At 36.8% G+C, this 19,198-nt stretch overlaps 1 protein-coding gene across 4 annotated transcripts in view; it reads right to left on the bottom strand.

The window, feature by feature from the left end:
- Positions 1-19,198, bottom strand: part of LOC131683743 (acetylcholine receptor subunit alpha-like 1) — a 343,079-nt gene that overhangs the window by 76,081 nt on the left and 247,800 nt on the right. For all 4 annotated transcript variants that reach the window (XR_009304555.1, XM_058966001.1, XM_058966000.1 and 1 more), the window contains one exon: positions 18,806-19,012. Coding sequence is in view for 3 of the 4 variants with exons in the window: in XM_058966000.1 (XP_058821983.1) it covers positions 18,806-19,012 (207 nt within the window). In the remaining variant the exon portion in view is untranslated. The remainder of the gene's footprint in view (positions 1-18,805; positions 19,013-19,198) is intronic.

Genomic DNA, 19,198 nt, shown 5'->3' with positions numbered 1-19,198 from the left:
AGATGGCCTATATCTCCCCGCATATCCAGCACATCCTGGATCAATCCGGACCTTTGCAAGTACCAGCCAAATGTGCAAAGCCTAAATACTTGAAGCATTTGTCCGCTTTATTCAGTTGAGGGGCGGCTATTTATGGACATCGCAAATGCCAACAATTGCACATTGGATACTACGAAAGGGCCGAACCTGTTTTATTAAACTTATTCTCATTTAATCGGGACCAACATTTTTATTGTTGGTCCCGATCACTTATTGCAAATCAAAGCCTCTGACCACATTGAGAGACGTTGCGGTTTCCGAAAGATCCGAAGAAATGGCCTTGTTCCGAAATTACCTGCTTCTCATATGTTGCTGATTCGATTCTCACAATCTTAGTCTTAAATGAAGGATTTAGTGTTCACATTGATTACTACCGAGTTTCATTTGAGTAGAAGTATTGATTTCGGACTTATAAATAAAAGAATCCGATTGCACGTGAATTAACCATATAAAACTTTTTGTCCATTTCCCGTATAGAAAAGTTATGCAATCACTCTGAAAAACGACGTATTCAGTATTGATGCCGACGAAACTAGTACACCATTCGACTCACTTCGTCGAGTTCGGCTAATGTGTGTAAATGTATGTGACCAATACTCGCTCATCAGTTACCGGTGCTGACCGAAACGACTATCTCAAACTTAAAATCAAATGAAAGGCATAGGTTGCTATTGAGTTTCATGCCAATCTGACGTCCGGTTCCGGCGTTACAAGTTGGTTAGCGCGGTCACATAGGAATTTCCTATATACCTGTAGCATCAAAATATTTACTGTTGACCTCTTATATAGAAAGGTTTACAACTCATTGCTCTGTAAATCGTTAACCAAATTTAAACCATTTTTTTCTGATTTTAACAAAGGTGTTTGGCGAGGGATTACTACCCCACATATCCCCTCAACCTACCTTACGTCATCGAAAATAGCCGAGTTAAGTGCTATGATCAAATTATGCAAAAAATACGGTTACGCCGTTCAAAAATCTGTCAAAAATGCATGTCTTATTGAAATAGCCTGCAATCCGGCGGAATATATCTTCGATTGGTCACCTAATACGAGAAAAATACTAGCGAGAATATTACGTAACCTTCATATTTGGACTCCGCTATTGACCCACTGTGCAAATACAAGAGAATTCTATTTAAATTTTGTCAAAGTTTTTAACTGCCTATGGCTTCCAGCGCCGTACCTTTTAACCACCCACTAATCCGGCAGAACGAATAAATCCTTTATTCTAATAATAATACAGGTTTGAGTTTACCCTTGTTGCACGTGCGACGGCCGCCTGACTATGTCCAAGTACTCAAGCATACTCATGAACACAAGGTTCTTGTCTAAGAAAAACATAACAGAACAAACCCGTCACCGGAGAATGATTTTCAAGTGGCTGAACACCCGTGTCGCCATCATATTATTCAATTTTATGGATCCTTCCTAAACATTAGTTCCACAGGCTGTCTCTTGTGATATTTAAAGTGGCACTCGTACCGTTTGCCTAGCTGAATAGATTTGAATGATAATTTTTACTCCTTTCCTCATCCTTCGGGGTAAACCAGTTGTGCCCTCCAATCTTCACGTTGAATTTCTTCGCTCTGCTTCCACCCCCAATATTTACCCAAATGGTCAAAGTCAACCCTTCTGCATGGTTGCTACCAGAAACGAAGATTGAATTCAGTAAATTTTCGATACCATTTTTCTTCTTCGAAACAATATTATCTCCGAACAACCACCACCGACGTAAGCAGAACCGGCTGCAGCAAGACGATGGAATAATTTATGATGCCGATATATATTTCCCCAGTCCAGCTGGTTTGGAAATATAAAATAAATGTCCCCATGGTCAGCAGCCGCTGCCTGCGCGTGGTTTACAGGTGCTTAAATCCTACCACCCGAACTATACCAGCATCGGGGACTCTGCAATTTCTTTATAGTTCTTTCTTTCGCTAAAACTTTATTATCCGCCCTGCCGAGGAAATATCCCATCAGCTTGGAGACAGAACCAGCGCCGACGGTAAGTGGCTATAAATTATGGTTAATGTTTCATGTATTTTGTGAAACAGTACATTTGGAGATTGTCTAGGGTCGATGGTGCAATAGTCGAATACTTAAGGAAAACTTGTAAAATATTGTTGAAGAGATCTACGGGAAATGTTAAAATGGTAAACATAAGCTTTCAACCCCTTTTTAGTAGAAAAGTATAAATATTGCTTCTTAGCTAAATTCTGTAATTCAAACCAAACAATAGGAACACATGTATCAAATTCGATTTCTATTGCGGCAAATCCCATTAATTTCTTAGGGAACGTGCAACTATTGGTACATTAGCTGCACTAAATACTGGTGCAAGTTATTTCAATTTTTAAAGAAAATGAAATATTTGCAATTGTGAGAAAATTTCAAAAAATAAAACATTTCTTGTCACATGATTTTAGCGTAATATGATGAATTTTGAATCAAATAATAGTTGTTGCCCTCAATTAGGGCCATAACCATCTACTGCAACTAATGGTACATCTCAACTATAGGAGCACCTACCCTAGTGAGGATGTCGGCTGAATTGCGCTAGTTTTGTTGATGAAGATCGCGAATATTTACAATCGACACAATTTTTAACGACTGGTTTTGAGCATCAGTTTAGTATCTCTTAAACTTTACCAGGATTCCTAGTTGTCTTTTGTTATGCAGTTTATACATTCTGAAAACTTTGATAGCCTACAGATTTTATTAGAAAGAACTTCTAAGTTCTTTTCAGTTATGTGCAGCATGTTGATGCACTTTGCTTATTATTGTAAACCCGTACCGTACCGTAAGTGGGAAAATAATATTACACATAATAATTCGAAGAGTCACTGTTTGTACGAGAAAAGAAATGCTTCAAAAACGCGACTTTACTCAATAGCTTGATAGGAGGCTAAGCGTGGTTATGCATACCTCTTGTGTAAAAATGCCTGGGCAATTGATTGCAGGTATTTAAAGGACCGTGAAATATACTAACATGTTCCTTTTGCCTTTTTTTCCTATTTGTTTGTGTATATTTTTATTGCTACATGGAAGAAAGCTGATTGTGGGCTAATGTAGTCAGTGTTTCTTATGCAAAAAAGTCCAGATATTCCATAGAACGTAGTAGGCTTGTCTGCACAAAATGTTTTAATCCTTTTTACCCCTATTCTCCCCAAATGTTGGAATTTATTTTAACTTTACTCAACATCTCGGAAACAAAGGTAATGCGACTGGTCAAAAGTAGTGGTACTTATGCAAAAAAGTTCAAGGAAGCTGTTGTAGATAGATATAATGACCGCACGAAACGGTTCAACCCGTTTTACCCCGTTTCTTCGTCAAATTTGAAGTTTAACTAAGTTTCACATTTCGGTAAGAGGCTACTTACGGCTGAACCAAAGTAGTAATCCTTATGCTGAAAAGTTCGGAGAATCGATTGAAGATAGCTAGAATGAACGCACGAAACGTTTGTACTCGTTTTACCGCAATTCTTCCCATAACTCAAGTGCTGGTTCTACCTTTTAGAAAAAGCCTTAGTGTGGCAGTAGTATAATTAGTATTTTTTGCTAAAAAGTCCAGGTAATCAATTGAATATAGTTAGAATGACCGCATTAAACGTGTGTATCCGTTTTATCCCAACTCTTCTCATAACTCAAGTGTGAAGTCAATTCAAACTCCACATTTCAAAAAGAGGTAGAATGCGACTGATGAAATGTATTGATTCCTATATGAACAAGTTCGGGAAATTGAATGGACAATTGCAATGGCTGCACACTGCGTGTGCTTTCATTTTTCCCCAGTTCGCATTACCTACAGTTGAAATCAATCCTTACTCTACATTTCGGAAAAAGACTGAGTGTGGCATATCAAAAGTCATATTTGTTATTAATGAAAAGCCGAGAAATGGATAGAAGGTAGTTAAAATCAAAACGTGTATAACCCCTATTCTTCGCATTCTTTGTGTTTTCAGTTAAACCTGGCTCTACATTTCGGAAGCAGTTTGAACGCGGCTGATCAAAAGTAGTGTGTTTTACGTAAAAAAAATTCAGAGAATAGATTGCAGATAACTAGGATGTGTTTTAGTTGCAGGATATGGAAGAAGAAGTAAAAGATGCACATTTTCCATATAATTGCTGCATTAACCGGTTAATTATATTCAAATATTTCATATCGTGGTGAATGCAGAAATTTTGTGCATCTTCTTCTTTATCGTGAAGTTAACATACATACGATAATCCGGACGGAGATGAAATTTTACATCACCCGATAGAAAATTCATTCAATATCGGTGTTAACCTACCAACAGACGCACTAGTACACAGAGTGCGAGCCAAGGATGCAAAATGCCTACCTTTTCCACGGCTGTAATTCATTCTCATTTTTCTCTCGATGCTGCTGTCATTCGCTAGTGCAGGACGCCCAGCGCTGTACGGCTGCCTGTGTGCAAAGCAGTAACATGACAAAAAACTACTGTCCCCAGTACACCCACCAGACGCGAGCGGTACAGCTTCTCTTTCCTTACTTTACATTTTTTAATATTTTCAATCTTTTTAATATTTTTATTTAAAAATGACGACAAGTGATGCGGCTCATTTACGCCACGGCCGGCATCAACGCTTTCGTGTGCGGACCTCTCCTTTTGACTATGCAGAGAAAAATGTACAAAGCGAGAGAACAAACTTTACTACGCCACACTCTCACCGAGCAGTCGGAGTACAGCAGCAAAACAAAAATGTATTCTACTGCTGTACGGGAAAATGTACTCGGTTAGGCTACCGTTCTGGCAAGAGCTGTAGTGATGCGTCGCTGTAGCGGGCTGTACGGCTTGTGCAAATGTAAATATACTGAAAAAATGTAGTTTATCGGTACCGTTGGCATCCCTGGTGCGAGCCACTCAGAAAAACATGCGAAAGCGTCTTTGAACACCAGCGCCTACTCGTTCAGTGAGCTATACGCTCGATTTCAAAACGGCCAGATGTAAAGCTTTCAACAGGGTTCTGAACGGGTGATTATGGACAAACGGTTTTAACTTCGTTTTGTAGGGGAAACCCAGTCCTAATAGAATAATTGATAGTCTAATTACAATTTTTGCCGATAATAAAGTTACACGGGTTCGAAAACCGGATAAAATAAAATCAAAATCAGCCATAAGTCTTTACACAGCATATACAGCTATTTAGTCTCTTCAAAAAAGTTGTATGTTTTGTAATGATAAAAAATACCTTCGAATATTGTTAATGCGAAAAATCATAAACAAAAAAGTTATAAGCAAAAATAAGAATTGAAGGAGTTCATCATAGAATACATCTCATAACTCAATTACTGTTAGTGACAGAGACAACATGTCTTCTGCAAATTTATAAAAATACTCTCCTCTACAACTTTGTTGAAGACTGCCAAGCGCCATCTCTTTCGGCTCAAAAATTAAATTTTCTATAGCCTACTATGATCAACTCTTTTCAAAACCAATATTGCCAAAAGATGGCGCTTTTCACACACAACATTGTAGAATATGTGAAATCGCTAATATGAACAGTTTTGACTCCAATCAATTAAGTACCTCAAAACGCTGTTTTGAGTCACTGTGCACCACTCGCCTATGGGAAATGCCTCTATTCGAACAGGGCTGCCATGATAAATAATAAAATCAACTTGTTTTGAGGTCGTGCAGTTTTTTAGTTAATATCTTTTCTCAGCGAATTTTTACAAACTTACAATGTTCCACGAATATGTTCACTAGAAGAATGTTTTAAAAAATTATAGTGTTCTCATTAATTGATTGTTGGGGTGATTTTTTGAGAATTTATTTTCAATGTTACCCGATTTTCCATACTAATCTCCATTTAAACTTTGATATTTCTGGAGGGTTCGTGGACACCACCGATCGATACCAAAATTTGGATAATTACTAAGGACCATAAAAGGAATCAATACAGCCTGGTGGAACTTGTATTCTGCTGGAAATAAATTCTTCCATATAAATTTGAACCAGTTTAGACTACACACGCTTCGTGTGGTCATTTTAAGTATATTCAATCGATACCACGGTGTTCCTAAAACCGTTATTAACAAAAAAAATGACCATAAATTTGTCATACGGCATTCGAAAGATACAGTATCCAAGCATCTTCTCAGTGAATTTCAAAATGATCCATCGAGGGATTCGAGAGAAATTGCAATTTGAAGTTTTATGACACGTTTCATAAGGCTACCAGCAAACACCCACGGGTTTGGTCCTATCTCCACAAACAATTTTTTTTTGTCTACTTATTTAGTACATGGCATTCGAAAGATATAGTAATCAAGTATATCTCCTGCAAGTTTGAAAATATTTCATTGACGGAATCGAAATTTATAACGGTTTGGATGTGGTATGCGGTCATAGATGGGTTTTCTACCAGACTTCAAGCGTGAATCCATGTTTGTCCATTGACTATTTAGATCGTTTATACGTGTCGCGGTTTTTAAAGGAAAACCTGACCATTTAATTACATAAATATAATGTACAAAAGGTGTTATTTATGTGGTACACTGAAAAAATATGAAAATAGGGTTGTCTACCAAACGTTAAATATAATGTGTAAATTAAAAAAATGGATAAAAGTCGAAATGGTTACTTCAAAAGGCCATATTTCAATGGTTTGTTGACCGATTGTAATTATTTTTTTCATTATTGAACAAGTAAACGTTTCATCGTTAATTTTCATTAAGAAGAATATAAAATAGAATTGCCTACTTCAAAAAATAGACAACATAATTATCCTCAATTATATGTATTATCACTATTTAGTGAATATCTTTGTATTCAAAACGATGACCTATACATTAGTTGAATGCAACGAACACAAACTACAAATGATGGAAAAATTAAACCATAAATTCAAAAAATATGAAGGTATTTGCTGATTCAGATCAATTTATGTTATGATACGGTTTTTGTTGGAAATTTTGTACAATGGCTGGTTGGGTTGACAGATGTTAAAACTGGTCAAAGGGGATGTTATTAGTACAAGTTCATCTGCTCATATCTCTAACTATTGTCAATTTTATTGTCGAATTGAACTTATCATGAGAATTTGACATTCAGATGTTTATACAGCAATTGCAATCAACTAGTATATAAAAATGGATAGGCAGCTATTTTTAAGACAAAAATATTTACTAAATAATGAAAATACATATAGTTGAGATCAACTATATCGCCTGTAGATGACTCTGTTTTATATTCTTCTTAATGTAAATTAACAATAAAACGTTTACCTGTTCAATAATGAAAAAAATAATTACAATCGGTCAACAAACCATTGAGATATGGCCTTTTGAAGTAAACATTCCAACTTTCATTCATTTTTTTTAGTTTTCACAGTTTTCACAACCCTATTTTCATATTTTTTCAGTGCACCATATAAATAACACCTTTTGTACATTATATTTATGCATTTAAATGGTAAGATTTTCCTTTAAAAACCGCGACACGTATAAACGATCTAAATAGTCAATGGACAAACATGGATTCACGCTTGAAGTCTGGTAGAAAACCCATCTATGACTGCATACCACATCCAAACCGTTATAAATTTCGATTCCGTCAATGAAATATTTTCAAACTTGCAGGAGATATACTTGATTACTATATCTTTCGAATGCCATGTACTAAATAAGTAGACAAAAAAACGGTTTGTGGAGATAGGACCAAACCCGTGGGTGTTTGCTGGTAGCCTTATGAAACGTGTCATAAAATTTCAAATTGCAATTTCTCTCGAATCCCTCGATGGATCATTTTGAAATTCACTGAGAAGATGCTTGGATACTGTATCTTTCGAATGCCGTATGACAAATTTATGGTCAGTTTTTTTTGTTAATAACGGTTTTAGGAACACCGTGATACCCTGGACCAGCGGTTCTCAACCTTTTCGTACAACGGACCCCTTAGAAATCATCCTGGGTTGCTGCGGATCCCCAAGGATCAACATGGATTTTGTATACCATCAATATTTTATTTTCAATTTGTTAGGAAACAAGACATGAAATTTCAATCTCCACTTGGAAAATATATTTTTCTTCGCGGACCCCCAACAACAACTTTACGGCCCTCATGGGGTCCACGGACCCCAGGTTGAGAATCACTGCCCTAGACTATATTACATACGAAAAACTGCTTTTGATCAGCCGCCTTCACCCTCTCTTAAAATATTGATCATGCACAATTTCACATGTTGTTCATGAGAACAAGTAGGGTAAAATGGGTACACATGTTTCGTGCGGTCATTCTAACTATATTCAACCAATAATCGCATATTTTTACATAAAAATTATCATTTTTCATCAGCCGCATTTAGTCTTTTACCGAAATGTAGAGCCAGAATTACCTGTAAACTTAAGTTATGCTGTATCGTTTTGTTTTTTTTGTTTATTTTCGGCAAATTTAAGATAAGTATTCTGTAGCCAAGCAGTTATAAACTTAAAACGGAAAACTCATACGGCTCATATGGACATGATCGAAAGGAAATTTAAAGGATCCTTTGCCTTCTGTTGGTAACAGTTGGGCAGTCCACTCAAGTTTACCGCATGGTCGTTGATAGAATATAACTCATCATCTTGTTGTACTGTCGGCGTCGGCGTCACGTTACGGTGGTAAATTTTGCGGATCTCCGCTAAGGAGATTGTGAGAAAACTAACGACTGTTGGTGGAGTTCTTTTTAGGGATTATATTCGGCTTTCAGTCTTTGAAATATTTAACAAATCGTCGCTGTTGTGCTATCTTATGACAAACGCCATTTTGGGGTAAACTGAGTTAGATATGCCACATTACTTGTCCAAAAAACTCTACAAAGTGGCGTTTACAGAATTTTGATATTCTGCTTGGTTACGTGCTGAGAAATTTTTAATTTTTTGCTTCAAATGACTGTGTCTGGGGATTCGCTCAAATTATCTTTATGTATGAGATGTTTTTATATGTAAAACTATCTGATAAACACAATGGCATAATCATTTTCGAAACAAAATTGCACGAACTGTGAGAAAAATGCAATTTAAGTTTTAAACTGGAAATATAGTATATTTGGCAACACTGTAACCAAAAATAACTATTTTTTCTAGATTCCCTGACTCATTTCCTTCAAAATGCATCTCACCGATTGTTTATAGACCAAATGAAGCCAAAGATATGAATAAAAGTTAATAATTGATGATTTTTTTTTCTATGGAAAATTTTCCATGCACGATTATGACACGCCATACAAATTTTGTCATCAATACACACCTATGACACGTGTGAGACCGACTTTTGTTTACATTTTTAAAGAAAACTCGCAATGTAGTTAACCAATTTTCGTAATATTTGAGAGATTAATGCAGAATAGATAGAAGCATCATTTGTTTTCTTTGAATTGTTTATACCATTTATAAGTTTCAAGATATTCAATCTCAAACTTTAAAAATCGTTTTTCTCGAAATGTGCAAAATGGCGCTTGTCATAAGATAGCACAACAGCGACGAAATGGAATATTTACTTTGCCTCCGACGTTTCGCATAGTGCATATTGCATTGGCTTGCTAAGCTAAACTAAGTTTCGATTTCATTAATTTTTATCGACTTAATCAGAACTCCTTTAGTAGCAGATATCACACAAGACCTGGGGTGTGCTCAAGAACACAATTAGTGTCTTCATTTTTGGAGCTAGCGTCAACCCGGTGCTAGCTTAGTCCTGTCACGAAGTTAGTGTCGGATTCTGATGAGACAAAGTCCAAACGCAAATTCCATAACTAATTCAAGTTCCTAAGAGCTAAGCGCATGAACCTTTTTTGTACTCATTCCAATTTTAAACGACAAGTTAGGTGATGTGGATTCCAAGCCGGTGATACAAACTTGAGAATCGGTCTGTCCAATGCACAATATAGACGAACCTGACCAGAGGCCGTGTGGCATCCGGCCAAAAATTAAGCCACTGGGTTTCTGCTTCCATGTCGTAAAACGCGACTGAAAAGAGGAGTCTCTAAGTCAAGGTGTAGTTCCGTGCCGAGGACTTAATGCCAGTCTTGCACTGAACATATTGGGTTTTGCTCTTACTGTGTTAGGCAAATCTGACACAGTGGACCATTGCTTTCTTCGTAAATCGTGAGAATCTAAATATGATTGTGTCCCAAATAAACCTGATATAGCTCGCTACATGCGTTTATATCCCAACTTTCTTGGTATCCTCTAGTTGTGCGATATATATTGGAAATGAACTGTACAGCTTTCTAATTTATTTATTTATTTGATTAAACTGACTAAAGCACGTGAAATGCCTCTTGCCAGTAAGGTTATAGGCATGTGTCTCATATCGGAGCTCACAACTCGCGATATATGTGCAGTCACAGATACTCTGACTGTCAGTGACATAGACAAAAAGTATGTATATTGGTCGGCATAATTAGCCATCACCTTCAAATTATTTGAAGTGCGTTTTATCATATTGCAGCACAAATGGATTCCGCATATTATGGGCAGTGATGCAAATGCTCATCACATCATTTGGGCAGATAACAATTTGAGAGGCTCTGAACTGATGGAGTATATAAGTGGTACAAATCTGCATATTCTGAATGTAAGAAACCGACCAACTTTTGCGAGATCTTGGAGAGAGGAGGTGTTAGACATAACGCTATGCCCTGAAAGAGTTTCGCATGAGCTGGGAAATTGGCAGGTTTCAAATGGAACTGAACCGTCTCTATGCGATCATAAATATATTTTTTTTCGATCATCTTGATGCCACCCTAAATATGGTAACATACTGTAATCCTAAATCTACGAATCGGGACTTATTTGGACAACTTGGCGATTAAATTTCATGTATATTTTCCAACAATTAGTGGAGCCGGTGTCAGCGCGATGACTCCAGGGCTTTCAAGTCAACTCGTAGTGCATATAAGAAATTTCTTAAATCTGCACAGCAGGCTGGCTGGCAAAACCTATGCATCAATATATCTAGTCTGAATTGATTTTCAGATGAACTCCTTAAAAACCAGAGATGGTGTTTTTATGACGGACGAAAAAGATGTTCTTAATTGTCACTTTCCTGGTTGTATCGATCCAGAGCTGAACAATGTTCACATTCTTGTGATTCAGAGTCGTGGGCGTTAGCACGCATTCTGGTTAGCAATGAATCGGTCAAGTGGGCAGTTCACAGCTTTGCTACATACAAATCTCTAGGAAAAGATGAAATCTTTCCCATGCTGTTGCAAAAATAATTTGATATTCTCAAACATGTCTTGAAAAAAGATTATGCTTACCAGTCTTGCTACCGGGTATATCCCGAAAGCGGACGAGAAATTATTGTTAGATTTATTCCCAAAGAGGGGCGCTCAAGCTATGAAAAAGCTAACAGTTTTTGGCTTGTCAACTGAAATTCCTGTCTTCTAAAAGCTTTGGAACGGATAATCGATCATCTGCACAAAATGCAACATGCATATCAGTCAGGGGCGGATCCAGAAAAAAAATTCGGATGGGGTCCGAAATTTCGATTCCGAAATGTTCATTGTACAATAAGTAATATGTAATAACCTCATTTAATTAAAAACATTTTTGGTAATCTAACCTGGTTTCGAATGATTTTGAGTTCAGAATGAATTAAAATAGAAGCTATTTTAAAATTTCTCAACAACTTGAAAAATTTCGGGAGGAGTCCGGACCCCCAGGACCCTCCCCCTGGATCCGCCACTGATATCAGTGTGGTAAATCCACGATTACTCTGCTTCACGATGTTGTTTACAAAATTTAAAAGGCCCTGTTGTTCAAGCAATCTAGCTTGAAGTATTCAAAGATATTGCGAGTGCTTTTGATAATGTGCTCTTCCAGTTCGTCGCGGTCATGGAGTATTTGCAGGTATTGCGGGTTGGATAAACGCAATGCTTAGGAACCGCATTCTTTGCTCGTCACTGAGACAGGCAGAGATAGAGAAATTGGGTATTTGCGACTGTCCTCAGAGTAGCGTTCTGTAACCTTTGCTATGGAACCTTGTTGCCGACGGCTTATTCGGTAATCTAGATAAACTTAGATTTACAACTGGTTTGCTGACGATTACCAAATACACTCATGTTTTTAAGCGATTTTTTTACGAGGTTTATTTTATGCAGATTTTTTAATTAGCGCGGATTTTCCAATTAACGCGTTTTTTTGCGGATTTTCCTATTAACGCGGTTTTTGCAAAAATATTCTAAGTCCTTTTGAATGCAAAAGACTTAGACTTTTTCCTGAAAAAAGTCCTTTTCAATGCAATAGACTTAGAAGATTTTCGGAAAGATGGAAGACGGGTCTGGAAGACTCCTTATGGCCCTCACAACAACAATATGGGTATTTTCGAAATAGACTTGAAGAGAAGGTGCCAGAAATTGATTTTGACGCCATTTTGAAATCCAAGATAGCGACTTCCGGTTTATCGAAATTCGCTATAACCCAATCAATACGGATATTTGCGGAATAATCTTGACGAATTAGTGCCAGAAATTGATTTTTGACGCCATTATGAAATCCAAGATGGCGATTTCCGGTTTAGTGAAATTCGCCATAACCCAATCAATATGGGTATGACGAGTAGGAGACAAAGGTCGATGTTTGACGTCATGTTGAACTCCAAGGTGGCGACTTCCGAGTTAGCACCATACTCTATAACCCAGCCAATGTGGGTATTTTTGGAAATTGTAGTTGTAGTCAGGGCCGTCGAGAGCCGCGGCGGGCCCCAAGGATAGATTTACTGCTGGGCCCTTCTAAACTTATTTATTTGAATTTTGGTTAGAGGAATTGTATACATTCAACTGTTCAAATCAAACTGTTTCTGCTAAACTTGCTATGGTTACGGGTACGCGAATACCCTTCCGGCCTGTTAAAAATGTACACAATGGTTAACAACGTTATTAGAGGTACACGGATCTAACTCGTGTTTAGCACTTCTATTGTGTTATCGCTAGAGGTACTGAATTCTTGTTGCCACATTCAACGATATATTTCGTTTCGCGGAACTAACGCTTCTGCTTGGTTAATAGTCTAAAGAATAATCAATATGCTGTCTAACATGGTGAAATTGTAGGGTGTAGATATTGATCATCTTTAGCTACATTTGTAAACTTGATATTTTTTCCACTTCTCCAACACGTGAATTTTAAGGACATATCTCGAAAAGTAAACAGGAATAGAGTTTGACACACTTTCTACTTTGATCGACACTCATTATTGTTCATGTTCAACATAGTAGGTTGGGGCAGGATATTTTGCTTCTGCGGTTTAGACAAAGCGATACACGGGTAGATTTATCTACTGGTAGCGGTGGATCAGTTTTTAGCTTTTGTTGTAAGCAAGATGAGAAGGTAGCAGATATAGCTCGTCATTCTCGTTTAAAAATATAAAATCGAAAAGATTTTATATTTATATAAGTTTGTCGAGAAAATTTTCTAATCAGAATTTTCATTTTATTTTTTTGGAAAGCAATGGATGTGTTAGTGTAAGAGCCGGTTTTGATACACTGTTGGAATATGTAGTAACTGACCAAAACAAAGATACAGAACGCAGTAATAAAGAATCAGACACAAATAAAACAAATGCGAGTACATCGGTCAACCGACTGCTGGTGCTGGTGGCTGAATTGAACTGATTTGATTTCTTTATTTCGCACATAACAATTGGGTTCTTATAGATATCATAAACATCTTTAGCAAGGCCCAAAATTATTGTTCTATCTTAACGCAATGCATTTTAAAAAAATACTTTAAAGTGCTATAAAAACACAAATATACAAAAAATATTCATTTCAATTACCGGTTAATTAAGGTCAGTCTACCTTCTCATCTCACTCATAGTCGAAGCTAAAAATCGTTCCGCTATAGATACACGTCAAAAATTAGCCACACTGTAGCCGAGTTGTACTGCTATTGGTTTCTAGACAAGTTGTATAAGACCAGCTATTCGAGAAATTAAACAACTTGCTTAAAGTGCAGAAGGTGCTCAATCTGGCAGGAGCTAATACACTGTAATTACATCATATCAAACATTAACCAAGAACAGTCATTCGTTCCGCGAAGCACCCGCCAACGATAACTACAGCATCTCCGGATATATATATATATATATATATATATATATATATATATATATATATATATATATATATATATATATATATATATATATATATATATATATATATATATATATATATATATATATATATATATATATATATATATATATATATATATATATATATATATATATATATATATATATATATATATATATATATATATATATATATATATATATACAACGGCTCTAGACAGGTGCGCTTACATGATTTATCTCCGCTCACTCCTGACATGGTGATAAAAAAATATGTCAAGATACGAGGAAGTGGATCACTTAACTTTGAGGAACATTTTCCCGGGTATTACCAACTCATTTCCTGTGGTAAGAATGCTTGTCAACAAACAATTTCCTATTTACATAACTATTCTATGCAGATCAACCGATGGTCCTGATAAGATCCCCGCTAGTGTTCTTAAGAGTAACTGTACCACTTTTGCAAACATCCTAACCAAAGCTTTTAATTTAATAATTCAAACCGGCAGGTACCCAGACTGTTTAAAAATAGCCCGAGTAATTCCAATTTTCAAAGCTGGTGATCCAAACCAACCTTGCAACTATAGACCAATTTAAACATTGTGCGTTTTCAATAAAATTCTTGAGAAATTGCTCATCACTCGACTACTCGAGTTTTTGAACAAACACAACATAATTTACAACTACCAGTATGGGTTCAGACAGGGCTGCAGCACTTTAATTGCAATGACCGAACTAATTGACTCCATCATTAGTCAAATTGATAGCAAAAGAATTGTTGGTGCCCTTTTTCTGGACCTAAAAAAAGCATTCGATACTCTGGATCACTCAATCCTGCTTAAAAAGTTAGAATGCTATGGTATCAGGGGATTAGCAAATCATATTATTCGTAGCTATCTGTCCTATAGGAACCAATTCGAATCTATTGGAGACTCGTGTAGCTCTTATAGACCAATAGAAATAGGAGTGCCCCAAGGCAGTAATATTGGGCCACTGTTATTTTTATTGTATATCAATGACCTAGGTAGACTCGGGTTAAAAGGGACTCCTCGTCTTTTCGCGGATAACACAGCGTTGTTCTACCCTAACAACAACTGCCTGGATATTGTACGCGACATTGAATCGGATTTAAAAACACTAACGACGTATTTCAACGAAAACCTTCTTTCCTTGAACCTATCAAAAACTAAATATATGCTGTTTCGTTCATCTAGAAGAGCTATAGGCGTGCTTCCAGACCCAAGAATGGGACAGTTTGTAATTCAGGAAACTAACTGCTTCAAATATTTAGGACTTCACTTAGACCCCACACTCTCCTGGATTGAGCATATAACATCTATAGAGAGAAAAGTTGCATCGTTATGTGGGGCTATGCGTAAAGTATGCTCTTTTGTTCCCCAGCATGTACTTCTAAAATTTTATTATGCGCACATCCACTCATTGCTGAACTACCTTGTATCTGTGTGGGGCCGTGCCAGTATCTCGAATCTGAAAAAGCTACAAACGCTTCAAAACAGATGTCTTAAAATTATTTATAAAAAACCATTTATGTTCCCTACTATTTTGTTATACAATAATAATGCCCATAACATTTTACCTTTGCTTGGGTTGATTAACTACCAAACAATAATATACATCCACAATGCTTTGCATAATACTATTGCTCATAATAATCTAGAATTTACAACAGGCATTCGAGCTCACAGCACTAGACAAGCCAATCATTTATTATACTCCAGAGTATCCACGAACCTTGGTCAAAGACGCATTTCTTTCATCGGACCTAAGTTATTCAACCAGCTTCCTACTGATTTAAAGCAAATAACATGTCGCACTCGTTTCCAAGCAAAATTGAAACTAATTTTAAAAAATAAAATAGGAGAATTTTTAATATAAACTTCGTTCACCACCAATCGAGCTTATTCCTTTAGCTATAATTGGTTAACATTTTTTTAATAAAAACAATTGATAAATGCATTTTTTCTAGCAATTAGTAATAAATAGATTTAAATTATTATGAGCTTCCTGCAAAGCTACGATGGGACCCTTAAAAGGATTTTTTTCCGCTGGGTACTCGCCGTAGCTTCTTGTCAAATTTTGTGTTTTGTCGGTCTCGTATTGTTTTTTTTTGTTCTCACCGTTTCCGCGATTCGTAACTTTGTTTTGTTGTGCTGACCTTTTTTTTGTACGCTGAGAACTGATGTGTCCACTACCAGGGGGCTCCGTTTGTGAGCTTTTTGTTGTTGGGGTAAGAAGCGGGCTATTAATAAAAAAAATGTAACCTCTCATCAGACAACATTGGTTATGAACGCAGGGCAAATTCATATGCGCAAATTCTGCAAAAAGACACTGCACCACGGAAAACATTGCACAGAAGTAGCTTAGAAAAGTCCGCCCACTATAACCGTAAACAATAGATACTTTCCTTGTGGCAACCCACAAAAAGCTTCAAAACCAAGATTTACGGGTCTTACAGGAACAAAAATTCATTCAATAAAAATCGTTCTCAGTATCTCCAAATCAACAACCGGTACCACCAACAAAGAATCGAACGCAGAAGAGGACGGATACGTCCGTGCGCTTGCATTCCTGTTCGGCGCGTATTCCGTTGATTCAAACAATAAAACTCGGCTTTTTTGATCTAGTACATAAAGTAGACAACTCCCTTACGAAAGTTTGTTTTTTAAAAAAAAGTCAAATATCAAATAAAGTTCTGGTATCCACAACAGGAGTTCGAATTCTCAAGTTATTAAATTAAAATGTCTTTCGATTTTTTCCGCTTTCATTATATGACTATTTAATAAAATGAATAATTACAAAGAAATCACCATTTTTATTGCTCTTTTGTGAATACGTTTTCGCCCATCTTCCGGGAAAAACCGCGGGCCCCTAAATACGATCCGGGCCCCGGGGCAATTGCCCCGGCTGACCCCCCCTCTCATCGGGCCTGGTTGTAGTACATATATTTTTAATCGAACAGTTGAATTTACTTGAATTTTAGCAATGTGTTTAATTTGAATCAATTCAAACCCCCAACTCACACCACATCTTTTTTTCTCACTTCCATTCTCGCCGCACTCTTCTGGATGAACACAGAAAAATATTTTGCATTTTGCTGGTTTATGATTAGATATTTGAGGGTGTTTTGGATGATTGCCCAGATTTTTCATGCGGCAATTTCGGTGAACCGGAAGTCACCATCTGGAATTTCAAAATAACATCAAACATCGACATTTGTCTCCTACTCGTCAAAACCATTCCGAAAATACCCATATTGTTTGAGTTGTATAGAATTTCGCTAAGCCAGAAGTCGCCATCTTGGAATTCAAAATGGCGTCAAACATAAATTTCTGTCAAGACCATTCCGAAATCGCATGGGTTATAGCGAATTTCACTAGACCGGAAGTCGCCATCTTGGATTTCAGAATGGCGCCAAAAATCAATTTCTGGCACTTATTCGTCAAGACCATTCCGAAAACACCCATATTATTGAGATGGTAAGGTCGTAAGGAGTTCAGACCTGTCTCTTCCATCTTTCCGAAAATCTACTAAGTCATTGGCATTCAAAAGGACTATTTTTGGTAAAAACCGTGTTAATTACGAAATCCGCGCAAAAAAACTGCCAAAGTTCTTTGCATTTAAAAGGACTTAGAATTTTTTCAGGAAAAAGTCTGTGTCTTTTGAATTCAAAAGGACTTTTTGCATAGTATTTTTGCATAAACCGTGTTTATTGCGAAATCCGTGCAAAAAAAACTTCGAAAAATAGTCTTTTAGAGATTTTTTTACGGGGAGTTTTTTTTCGAATTAACGCGGTTTTTTCACGCGGATTTTCGAATTAACGCGGTTTTTCCAATCACCGCGTTTTTTTTTCGCGGTACGTACCCCCGCGTAAAAAAACCTAGATGTACTACTTACTGGACTTTGAATCGGAAAAATCTTTGACTTAATTCAACAAGCATTAAGAGCAGTCGAACAGTGGTGTTGACAAGTTGTTAAATTATCAAGTAACACTCGGAATATCAAGGGGGTCAAAAACATGGGAACGCTTACTTTGACCGGTCATATCTCAGCTGTTATTTAACGATTTTAAATCTTCACCACTGGAAAGGTATGTCTTTTGTAAACAAGCCGCACTAAAAAAATAAAATTAATATTTGCCAAATAACTTCGAATTCAATGCAATTCACCTATAACTTTTCATGTACCAATCGATTGTAATTACTTTCGGCTTCAATTTCTGAAATTACAGTTTTATTTTTATTCTTGTCTCTTTTCTTTCCATACTTTGCTTGATTAAAAATAAAACGGTTTGATTTAAATTATAAAATATGGGGAAGATTTTTGAGGGGGGGGGGGGTGGGGTTAATAGAAATCTCACAAAGTCTTATAAGGGAGAACTCGAAAGGTGAAAAAATGCCGAAATTTGTGTGCGGCCCCAATCTAACAGCAGCAAAATAGGGTTTTGTGCAATGGAAGTTATTTACATTAAAAAACTGAAACTATTCCTATCTATAATGTTGAAACCGAGCGCCTATAATGAATTATTAAAAGTATTCTGTTGAGAAATGAGTGCATCTTAATACTAGTAAATCTTCCATACGAATTAACATTACAACGTTCACCAAATCACACTATATTCGCAATGAACAATAATACTACTACGTACGCAATCCTTACTTACCACGTCAATTAGCTGTGATAGCCGTAGACCCATTTTTACTGTTAAACGATCGGAGTTGTTGCCCACGGGCCGTATCAATCGGTTGTAGTTGCTCAACAGGTCGTCATATAAACGCTTGGAATCTGGGTTGGCCAGGCCGGTTGCAAAATGTAACGCTATGAACAACGCCGTGAGTAGCACGCTCCCCATCTTAGGCCAGGTCCACCCCTGGAAAGAAAAGCGGAAATGGAAGGGAAATGTTTAAACAAAACTGCTGCCAACTTCTGGCTGGAGAGTAATTAAGATAATCAGTGTGCAGTCATGTCCACCTCTAGTACGAAGTAACCACAGTTTACGTAAAAATATAACTATTCAGTTTCGGAGGAAAAAGGAGAACGTAAAGAGGCCCTTCTG

The sequence above is a fragment of the Topomyia yanbarensis genome, chromosome 2, assembly GCF_030247195.1.
Source record: "Topomyia yanbarensis strain Yona2022 chromosome 2, ASM3024719v1, whole genome shotgun sequence".
NCBI classification, from domain to species: domain Eukaryota; kingdom Metazoa; phylum Arthropoda; class Insecta; order Diptera; family Culicidae; genus Topomyia; species Topomyia yanbarensis.
The sequence above is the reverse complement of the archived record's forward strand: the minus strand, read 5'-3'. Positions and strand labels throughout refer to the sequence as shown.